The sequence below is a fragment of the Protopterus annectens genome, chromosome 3.part1 (genome assembly GCF_019279795.1).
Source record: "Protopterus annectens isolate FY-2018-M chromosome 3.part1, PAN1.0, whole genome shotgun sequence".
In the NCBI taxonomy this organism is placed as follows: Eukaryota; Metazoa; Chordata; order Ceratodontiformes; family Protopteridae; genus Protopterus; species Protopterus annectens.
The window spans coordinates 733439904-733452349 of record NC_056732.1 but is presented as its reverse complement, the minus strand read 5'-3'; the positions used below and the strand labels follow the sequence as shown (position 1 = coordinate 733452349).

General features: G+C 36.8%; 1 protein-coding gene across 1 annotated transcript in view; it reads right to left on the bottom strand.

Moving 5' to 3' along the window:
• Nucleotides 1-12446, bottom strand: part of PKHD1L1 (PKHD1 like 1) — a 1597738-nt gene that overhangs the window by 80158 nt on the left and 1505134 nt on the right. Inside the window, exons 69-70 of the mRNA XM_044066249.1 lie at nt 8429-8540; nt 8219-8335 (exon numbers count right to left, since the gene is read on the bottom strand). Coding sequence (XP_043922184.1) covers nt 8219-8335; nt 8429-8540 — 229 coding nt within the window. The remainder of the gene's footprint in view (nt 1-8218; nt 8336-8428; nt 8541-12446) is intronic.

Below are 12446 nucleotides of genomic sequence, written 5' to 3'. Positions count from 1 at the left end.
TTTTATATTTCTGTAAACATCTCAATTAAAATGTACTCAGATATGAATATCTTGCTGACATGTGAAAGCTTATGTTTGGCTAACAAAATTGTTTTAACAATATATTTACGTTTTACAGTTTGTAATTTATGACAATTTGTTTGTGAAAGTTCAGCAAAAATATAATTCTGAGTGTGTACATTATAATGTATTACAGTATTTATGGGAAGACTATGGATGCACTGACTATCACTGTGACGGATACTGCTTACCGATAACATTGCTATTTGTACAGTTTTAATAGCTTTTATCGTTCACAAAATATTTACATTTATTCCTAGCGTACATGGGCAACTCTTGAAATGAAATACAGGTAGCTCATGGGCTTAAATTGTCAGTAGACTCCAATGTCTCTTTCCATGCTTTTGATATTTAAAAATCAGCCATAACTAATTTGATAGACTGTGGATGTAGCCACATGTACACAGAGTTGTATAATATACATGCATGTATTTGTATTTTAATGCAACTTGTTATAAGGTAACCCAGAATATAAAAAAAAAACATAAATAGACCAAACAGACAAATAATAAAATCTATAAACAAAAGGCCAGCATTATCAGGATGTTGTACACATATTATTAGTGTAATTCACTCTATTTAAATTCCAATATTTTCACTTACACTAGTAGTATTAGCCATATTTAAATTTAGAAAAATTTTAAAAACTTAAACAAACATGTATAGAGGCAAACGGTAAGCTTTACATTATTTAACATACAGACATTAATATACTGTTTTTCTTATTCCTAGATGCAGTTTGAAGCTTTGTAAATTATAAAATGAAACACAAGCATATGTAAACAACTTTAAAGCAATAAAAAGTACTAGTTAGAGAAGCACAATATGAAAACAGATGATGTTTAATGTTTCAGTATGCTTCTCTTAGCAAGAAGAAAAGTACAGGATAATGAAAGTGAGTATGTTAGCGTTTAAAAAAGTATCTACAAAATAATATCCATGTTTACCAGATTTTGTATAAATCAGAATAAAACACATATATTAAAATAATACAACCATTCTTAACACGTTAACTACAATAGAGGGGTTCAATTTTATATATATATATATATATATATATATATATATATATATATATTCTGTTTAGCTTCTTTTTACTTTTCAAAGGAAGCACTATACATTTATACAAAACCACAGACACACACATGCATGTAGCACCTGCCTTTTTTCCACAAATGGAGTATGCAGTTGTTGTTTTTCTCTGTGATATAGATAATGATTTAAGTATAATATGATTCATAATTTTGTTTATTGCACCTGCATTTGCTGAGAGTAACAACCTTTAGTTTACTAAGACTGTGACTCAGTAACTGCTGCTGGGTACGTCTGTGACTACTGTAGATGTACTACAAAGTGATGCACGCACAATCTGTGCACTGAAACACCAACTGAAGGGGAGAGATGCAATCTGTAATGTGATCAGTTTGTTTAGATTTTAAACTGCCTTTCAACGATTGTACATTGCACAAAACAGTGATAGCAGGGTGAGCGTAATAGCTGTACAAAGTGGCTGTGCTGATACAAATGTTAGGTGGCCTCCTTTAATTAGCTCCAAAGTCATGTAACAGTTACGGCACTTTTTAGTCACTGTACACTGTTAATTATGTTTCTCTAACCTCACTCCTCTCCATACTGTATAGCTGTATGTGACCTGCTATAATTCAGTTTTAGGAGTTATTTTAAATTCTGTCCAGCCAATGACTTCAATCGTAATGCTAGCTAGTTTCCAGCACCTATTTAACAATGTAAGCTACTTACACTTCTGCTGTAATGTACTGCTCATATACTAAGTAATGCCTTTGCCTTTCTTTAATTCTTTTTCATTGAAAGTCCAATTTCAGTGTATTGGCATGACTCCAGAAATATGCTGTTGGGATATGTTGCACATGTAAACACCAGTGATTACGACAGCACATTTGTATTTACAGATTCAGTAATGGGCTCAGAGTTGGATATATTACTTATTACCTCCTAAATGGACATCAATGTACTTCAGTAGGGGTGAATCTTCGCTATTGTATAAAATACTTTTATCCCATTGAGTCCCACATGGCTTCATTAGTAATTACTGTAGTATATGTTAAGGTCTCTTAAACTACTTGCTATAGCTATAATCCCCTTTTTCAATTTAAGGTTATTTATTGTGGTTGCAGTAGGTAGTTCTAATTAACATAACTTGAGACTTCTTTTAGTTATTGTTTTAGATTATTGCACTAGAAAGCACAGAAGTTTTAATTTTGGACTGGTAGATGCTTTCAGCAAACACTGCAATACTTAATCACTCTAGTGTGTGATTAGCCTGTAACTTCTAATGCCAATGATGTTCTACACTTCTCTTGTCTTTATAGCCTTTTGGAAATTATGTCAATACCTATTATCTCAGTGTATGGGGGAAGCCTAGCACAGTAGATTGTGGGAGCCCATTAGAATTCTGTTGAGATTAATCTTCCATATTTCTTTCACACCTCACCCTACTATATGTTTTCATTGTGATTCTTATATTCATAAAAAACTAAAAAAGTAGTGTTAGTGATTGTTATTTTTCTGCTGGTATGCTTGGCGTGATAGGAATTTGATAATTCTGTTCTGCTCACAGTTGTGAATGCTCCCTTTGTTCTTGTATACTGGCACTAGTATGCTTATTCTCCAGTCATCTTGGATACACCTTTCTCTCCATTCAGCTATAAACACCCTCAGAAGCCGTTTCTCTCATATCTCAGCCAACATGTTGATCATATCTGCCATGACCTCATCTGAGCATACTGTTTTCCCTGACTTCATTTTCCTTAGTGCTGTTTTTACTATGTCTAGGATGGGCTGCTCTTCTTTCATCACTGGCTATGTCTGTGGCAGTACAGCTTCTGTGGGGTTTTCTTCATTCAGATGCTGCTAGGAATACTTACTCCATCTGCCCTTGATCTCCTGTGGACTGGTGAGCAGATTTTTTGCTGGTATTCCTTATGAAGGATCTCTAACTATTTTATCTTTCCAACTTTGTCTTGCAACCTGATGGAGTTTCTCTGTGCCATTTACTAAGTCACTTTCTAGATGCTAGTAGAGTGCCTCTGATGCATTGTTTTTTGCTACTGCAACTCCTGTCTTAGCCTGTTTGTTAGCCAACCAGTATTCCTTATTAGCCTGGGGTGTCTTTTCTATTTATCACTTTGTCTTGCCCTCCTTCTTTCTTATGATGACTTCCTAACTTCCACATTCCACCACCAGCTTTCTTTACACAACTTACTTCCACAGCTCGCTTGGATGCGTATCTGTTTTGTAGTCCTCACACATGCCATTTGAGACATTGTACTGCCATTCATCTTCTTCCACTCCATGTATTTCTTCTTCTTTCTGAGGTGCTAGAGCCCTGAGCAATTCCTTCAATGTTTGTGTTTTCTCTCCAGTTAGTTTCCAGGTCTTCAGCCTAGTCTTTGTTGACCTTAGAGCCATCTTTGACCACTGCTTACAGCTGATTGTGGCAACCAGTGGTATATGCTGTGGACCAACTGTTACATGGGGGTGGTAAACCATGTGTTGGTCATGATAAGCCACTTGCCAGACAGAAGTCTAGAATGGCCTCTACTTCTTTATTCCTGCTGCCCCACCTATGTGGTTCCAGGCTATTTATATATATATATATATATATATATATATATATATATATATATATATGTATAAAAATATATATATACATGTATAAAAATATAGATATATATAGACTGCAATTATTTACACAGATGGTAAAAGTATGATTCCTACTGATAGAAAATGATTATGCATTAATTGTAAGATTTTGTGTATTGAGAATGTTCAATGTTTAGAGATGAGACAGCTACAATGAATAACATGCACACATAACTCAGTTACTCATACAACTTATTTGACATTTTCTATTATGTTTGTATATGTAAATGTGCCTAAAGTACTAAGTCAGATTACCCATAGCTCTTTAAGAGTCATTTACAGTACATGTAAGATTTTAAATTTTGAATGGCCAATGGATAAGTTAATTAAAAAGTAATACTTCTATATTGTTTGCACATACAGGGGGTGAACATGAATGTCTTCTGTAGGTATGGTATGTCTCACTGAATCCCATTTCATTGAATCTGAGAATCTAAATCTTATCTGCTGATTGGGCTAATAATTACCCAAATATTTTATTTGAAGCCAAACCCTCCCTGCCCTCATGTAGGGAACTTCACTATCAGCATTTCCTTACTTAATATAACCAGTTCTGCTGTTATATAACCTTAGGACTAGTTAAAAGTATATCCTTTATACCCACATCTGCTTTACTGGACTCATGCTATAGGGTCTCAATGAAATAAGATCAGCAAATCAAATGCCATTTCTGTTTTCTTGGAGAAGTGCCACTAAAAATGATCACTTGCAATCCTGAGGGAAACTAAAGCATTTTTGACTGCATTTAATTTGGATTTTTAGTTATTCTTCTTTACCTTGCATTACTGCTTTTTAGTATGAACCTATGATTTTTCTATATAGGCTAGCCCATTCTACCAGGTAGGTAGCTTCCTATTTCTGTCCTGTTTTCATTCCAATGAAAAGAAATCATGCACTCTTCCTGGTTTCAGGAACATTGCCCTATTCCACTGGCATCTGTGGCATTCATGAAGTATAATGAAAAATTATTGAATGGGAGTACTACAACAAAATACAGCAAGGTAGAATATAAGAGTAAGGCAAGGTAAAATATATAGCAAGGGTGTTCATTTAAATTATCGTATTTAATTGTAAGACTTTAGGCACTTGAAAGAAAAGGCACTGTATGTAAGCACTGTGTGCGCTTTACAACTCACGTAACTAAAATGTACACACACACTCACACACACACACACACACACACACACACACACACACACACACACACACACACACACAAAAACAAACTGAAAAAACCTGGAACCAGCAAAAACTTTGCTGCTTAGTATTATATGAACAATTCTGAAAGTTGCAGTGGAGGCCTCTCCTACATGGCACAGCTAGATGCATTAACTCAGGTTACGCAAAACCGGTAAAAGCAGTACAGTTTTGCCTGCCTTCCCTGTATATGTCCAGATTCTGCCTCCTAATGGAATACATGGAGGCACTGTCTGTGCCACTTATTTAGACTGATACAGGTGTCACATGCCACAACCTCATCCAGATACTCTCTCTAGTGCAAACACATTTTTCCTTCGCCCCATGCAAATCTGTTCCTGGGTGCAGACTACTCACTCAATGCAATTTAGTCCCAGACGTACATATGAATAGTAACATTCTGCAGTCACCTTGCATATATCACAGTACCTATCACATAGTTTTATCCAGTTCACATTAAGTATAAGCTCAGCTGACAAACCCTTTGCTTGTAAGGCACTAGCAGGAAATCTGTTATAGCCCCACCGAAACCACCAATGGACTATACCCCTTGAAACCTAAAGTATTCTTCTCCCCTTGCTTTTACAGTGTCTGCCAGCACACAACTAGAGTGCAGTGAGCTACTGCTTTTCAGGTAATTCCCTGGGAAACATCATAATAAGTGACCCCCACCTCCATTAATGCTATGAGTCCATGGTACACATTTTGTATGCAGATATCCCCCCATCTTGTTTTTTGGTTCTTCAGAGTGTAACAATTTTGTAATGACCTCTGTGCAGTTTAGTGTCCGACAAACAAGTAGTATAAGACTGCCTTTCACTCCTCTGTTCTGTTAATTCTCTGCTGCTTTCACAATGAGTGTGATGCCTCTTAAGATCCTTTGCATTCCAGTCAATGCACGAATATATCCCTCACTCCAACCCCTGTCAATATGTACCAGAGCCTGTAGCGCACCATTACTTCATACCCTTAGATCTGTCCCCTTTCCAGCATATCACTGCATTAAACATATTCACATGTTAGTGTTGTCCATTTCCCACAACACCAGTACTTTAGCCATCCCTCCAGCCACTTGCTATTTTAACACGTTTATTAAATTATCAGTAAAGACATAGGCAGACCTACATTAATATAAAAGCAAACAGCCCATATTATGTTTCCACTTGCACACATTATTCATCACATATGTTCTTTTTTATAACTATCCTCAGCCCAACATTATATATATTGCTCAATTTCTGCCATCCCTTAAACCTCACTCCTCCTCCAGAACATTATCCTTTTACATTTTCAGTTCTTTCCAAATATGCCTCCTGCAGCACTGCTATTTGCACTTTGCATTTCTTAATAAAATGTAATACTCTTACCTTTTTCTATATATATGTGAGGCTATTTACAATCCAAAATAATATGAATATTGTAGCCACTATGAGAAGTCATTGTTCACACCTGTTATACAACTTTTTTGAGTATGTATTTCCAAATTTTGTGTTACATGCTCACTTACTATTTTTTTAACTATTATCATTCACTCTAACATTACATACATTTCTAGAGTCTTGCCTTCCTTGAAATTTCATAACTCTTCCAGATCATTATTCTGTAAGTATTGTTTCCAAAAATGGCTGAAAAGCATGCTGTACTGTGTACAGGAGTGGGTAGTGTGTAGCCTGTTGAGACAATGTACACATTCTGGTTGGATAAGTGGTAAAGGGGAACTGGTGCTAATCTGCTATTTCTTCATTTTTGACTAATTAAAGTCCTAGCACATCATCAAATAACTTACAAGAAAAGGAACCAAGACAGTACAACACCAAACTAGTATAACTGAATGAACGATGTCCAAACTACCCAAGATGTAATTCCAGGTTTATTCCAAACGCACAAGTTAACAGCATACACAGCACAAAAGGCAGTAGAACCAGTTCACCAATGACCCAGGTTTCGTCCCAAAAACATTGTTGTTTTTGGGACGAAACCTGGGTCATTGGTGAACTGGTTCTACTGCCTTTTGTGCTGTGTATGCTGTTAACTTGTGCGTTTGGAATAAACCTGGAATTACATCTTGGGTAGTTTGGACATCGTTCATTCAACTTACAAGAAAAGTCAAGACTTCCTTAAAAGACATTTTGTTTATTATAGACGATTGTGGTCATCATGGAGCATGAAAGAGTACGGTGCAGTGTTTGACAGGCGATGAAAGCAGAAGGTGTCCTTGACAGGGAAACTCAACAAGTCTTAGAACATGAGCATGTTTTTGAGGACATTAGGCATCTATGGTGTAGCTCCCAGCCAGGGCTAGTACCTGAATGCTGGTAGGGAGGTAAGAACAATAAAAAGGCTTACAAAAGAAAAAGAGCTGAATTGCAGTGGTCTCGGTGATGACTATTGAGCTGCAATCATGGGTGTTTCAGTATATATACTTGGTACTTACAGTGCTGTTGTACTATGATTGCAATCACTGCCACTTTGTACTACAGAGCTTTCTGCAATACCACCATATTACACAAAAGGTTGTATGTATGTGTGCATAAAAATGTACTGTACGCATACTGACATACAAGTGCACACACCTGCATACAAAAATCTCTTCTTTTTTTTTGATGCATTGAATTCCACAATTTAGCAGTGATCCACTTTGGTGATCCCTAACCAGGAAAAGCTGAAAGACGTAGCTGTAGCATTGGGAAATGAATGTCTAACATAGTATTTTGCAGGACACAAACACACACACACACACACACACACACACACACACACACACACACACACACACACACACATACACGCGCATATATCTGTTTTTCATACACTACATATCCAGTTTATGGTCTTGTGGTAGGCAGATCCTATCCTGCTAAGATGCAAATGTAAGGGACGAATCAGCCCTAGATGCCATGCCATGCCAGTCTATCACATGGCACATGGATTCTCACGCACTCACACTCATGTATATACCTAGGGTCAATTTAGTATCCAATCCACTTGCCAGTGTGTCCTTGAGGAATCATTTTAAAAAGTCACAAAGACAAGAGACAAATATACAAATTCTTCACACTATACAGAAGGCACTCCAGACAAGAACTGAAATAAAGAACATGCACACACGCGCACACACACACACACACACACACACACACACACTTTTAATTGCTTTGATGTAAAGACATCCTACAAAATTCTTTTTTGCTTTGGTTGAAAAAAAAAGTATTTTGTTCAATAGGTTGAGTGAAAAGCAAACATGTTAAAATAGTGTTACCTCTGAACATGGAATACTTACTTTGCACTGTCATTAGGCCACTGATTGCAGGGTATGTCATAAGTCCAGCATTGGGATGTCCTGGTGCCAAGTTGTGACCAGAAGCAAATGTTGGCCAGCATATTCCACTTCTTCCACCTGAGTTTTGTCAGAAAAATATAAGTTATATAATTACTAGATAATAGACTGAAATCCTGCATCAGTCACCATGTGCTGAAATAGTTATTTTACCTTTGGGAGGTCTGGTGCTTCGATGCTGATTGCTGAGTGCAATATTATTATCACTGTTTGTGACAATATCTGAGCAGTTGAAGTCAGGGCTACTTCCAACAAGCAATGCATTCTACACAAGAAAATAATGTGTTTAGAAATATATTATCAGATTATTGTATGAAAGCTAAGTGAGGTGCTCACAAGACTTGTACTGATGTTAACTTCTTGCAGTTTTCATATTTTGAATAAATAGAGTTATACATGCATTCATTTAGCTGTACCCCATACAGGTATCCACAAATTCATTGTTTTGGTTTTCTGGATGGCATGGTCTGCATTTATTGTTTTACCTGCTGATACAGCCTGCACTATGGACCTGAAATGGATGTGACTGTTGCCTGCAAATGGCTTCATAATAACAGTTAATGTGGTATTCAAAAGCAACTGCTGGAGTCTGCTACTTAAAACTAAGGCGAAGATCAAAGTGCTTTCAGATGTCTGTCTCCCACTGGAAGGGCATACTTATCCAAGTAACTTTTATTTCACACTGGATGCACTTCTCTTTTACAGAAGATGGCAGGTGGCATCAGCATCTAGAAATCAGTCACTAAAACCAGACCCACACAGAGGTATTGTTGGCGAATGGAAGGGCAGTTTCCTGCCCTACCTGCACTACTTATCTATTATATTCACTATATGTTTTATATGCCAGAATGCAACTTTGCTGAGCTTGAGACGACCTTGAAAACATTGCTCGGTTCATTACACCATCCCAATTTTATATTTTATACTGAATGACTGACTGACTCACTAACTGATTTGCTCACTCACTTACTCACTGAGGATTTCATTGCACTATTTAAAACTCTAAATTAATTGCCAAAAGGAGACACTTGATCTTAGGGTCTTTTAACAATAAACCTCTGCACAGTAACATTAGTCAATTTTGTAACACATGCTCTACATAGAAAACACTATAAAGCCCTGTGTTTTGGTTTCTTTGCTACTATGTTGATCACAGACCTGATCTGTTCATAAATTTGTTCTGCAAACTACCCAAAAAGAAAAACTGAGGATACTTGGGATTAACATGACTAGGCTTTTAAAGGCTTTAGAGCCGCTAGCCGAGTAACCTCCTATGAACCTATAAGATGAGATGGAAAACTAAGTTAGGAGACAAAGACTTCTAATCAGTAACTCCCGGCTATAGAATATTTATTAGTGTAGGTCGCTTGTCTAATTAAAATACAACCATCAACACAAAAGTTGTTCTTAAGAACAGCTTCCTTCTTTTGGTAAGTAACTTCACAGGGAGGCCATTGGATCACCTGACACTTGTTATTATGCCTTAACTGGACATAACAAGTCATTGTTAGTGCTGACCTCCTTTGACTTGATAACATTCTATTGTACAGCCAGAGTGGTCATGTCTTCTTATAAAAAATTACACCTCTTATGCATTCCTCATATGTTGTATATTGTACTGTTACATTTACTGTGCCATCTGCATGTATTACATTTACTGTGCCTTCTGCATGTATTATATCATCTGTGCCTTCTGCATGTATTACATCATCTGTACCTTATGAGTGTATTACACCATCTGTGCCTTCTGCATGTATTACATTATCTGTGCCTTCTGCATGTATTACATTTACTGTGCCTTCTGCATGTATTACATTTACTGTGCCTTCTGCATGTATTACATTATTTGTGCCTTCTGCATGTATTACATTTACTATGCGTTCTGCATGTATTACATTATCTGTGCCTTCTGCTTGTATTACATTTACTGTGCCTTCTGCATGTATTACATTATCTGTGCCTTCTGCATGCATTACATCATCTGTGCATTCTGCATGTATTATATTATTTGTGCCTTCTGCATTTATTACATCATCTGTGCCTTCTGCATGTTTTACATTATCTGTGCCTTCTGCATGTATTACATTTACTGTGCCTTCTGCATGTATTACATTATCTGTGCCTTCTGCATGTATTACATCATCTGTGCCTTCTGCATGTATTACATTATCTGTGCCTTCTGCATGTATTACATCATCTCTGCCTTGTGCATGTATTACTGGGACTTTTTCACAGCAGCTTCTTTATTTACGTCCTACACTACTAGATGCTTTTAGCTTTCTGGTCTTTGCTAATTAGCTCTCCTCCCCACCTTGACCGACACCTACCATACCAGAATCTCTGTTGCATTAGGATATATAAAGCAACTGTATGAGAAGACTCACATTAGAAGTAGATCACTAAGAGAAAGCTAACTGTAGCAACATGTGCCATATGTGCATTTTTCCTAAGCAGTCTTGTCAGGAGCCAACACAACTCTCATGCGACAGATGATAATGATATGAACTGGTGTTAAGACATCTAGTGCAATCATTTTCACTTCCTTATCAATGAAAAACCTTAAAACCAACTTAGTGAATCCTGCGGTATATAAATGATACTTAATATAGAACAAACTAGGATTACATACTATGAGAAAACCCTTCACAGTAGCACCATCAAGACAAAATCAAACGTCCTTTCCAAATTACCAAGATTTTATTACATTCCACCCAGTGGGAAGGTGGGTGGGTACCATTACTACTACTGTGACCACTCCATAAAAGGCTGCTTACTGTTACAGTCATACCTCTCAACCTCTTAGAGCAAGAAATCTGGACAAAGCCATACATAAAAGTGGGACAAATGCCCAAATATTGCTCTAAACTAAACTGCGCTTACAAACCTAGAAAGCTTATAGAATAACAGTTTCTGCATTAGGATGAATCTTCTAAAGGATATGAAGTCTGAAACTTAAGTATCTGTCATTATTTTCTAACTTCAGTCTTTAATGATTTGCCACTAATTTGCCAGAAAACCACAATTTTAGGGAAAACGGATCAAAAATATAAGGCAAAAAATTGTATATTCTATGAAAATCTGTACAGCTGAGAGGTATACATTCACACACATGTGCTGCCTTTTTTTGAGAATAGCTACCACATCAATAATCCTATCTTATGGGAAGAACAGTAACTAGAGAATACAGAAATCCAGGATGTTAAGGAATAACAGCACAACTTGTACCACAGCTATGTGAGAAACTTATTTGCAATAGACTGGGAATTTAGCTCATAGCATTTTATGAATATGTAATCATTAGTCCAAGTGGCAGCTTATAAAATATCCTGAGTAGACACATTCCTAAAATAGTTTGCTGTAGAGGCAAAAGCTCTTGTAATCATGCTTTGAGACATCCGTGCATTTTTTATCATAACAAAAGCTTGGTTCTCAGATTTAATTCCGACCTCTGCAAAGTTGTGTGTTCTCTCTTTGTCCATCTGATTTACTAGGGGATGTAATTTCCTCCCACAACTCAAAAATAAGCAGGCAAGTGAGATGGTAATGCTTCGATTTGATCCAGGTGTGCACCAGGTGTATTTATCTTCAATGGTGGACTGACGTTTTGCCAAGGACTTTTCCTGCATTACAGACACTGTTTTCTGAGACAAGCTATAGCTCCCTGTAACAATAAACTGGATAAAATAGATACTGAAAATGGATGAATGGATAACATAAGGCAAAACTATGTCCTACACACTTAGAGTCTGTTTGGTTGCTGGCAACCTTTGTTTTCTTTCATAAAAGAGACAAAAAGATGATCTTGTTTCCTCATATTTTTGATCTTTCTAAAAATCTTAATTGTGTATATAAAAGTTGTCTAGGAGGTATTCACCATTATATGTATATTTTGGGAAAAACACTGGCACTGGGATTGCTTGACCGAGTGCAACAAAAGTTATTACTTTAGACATGAGGATATATATATATTTTTTGTTAAAACTTTAGTCATTATGAAATACTGAGAAATGCCTGGTACAAATTATTCCCTTGCACCACTGGGATGGGTTAAAGCCCCAACTATAACCCAGATGACTTGAGTTTAAGAAGCGGCTTGGCTGCTGGAACACCCTGCCAGGGGGTGGTTTCTGATCACCTGGAGATTCTGGTCAAATAGAAAGTTGCCACTGGT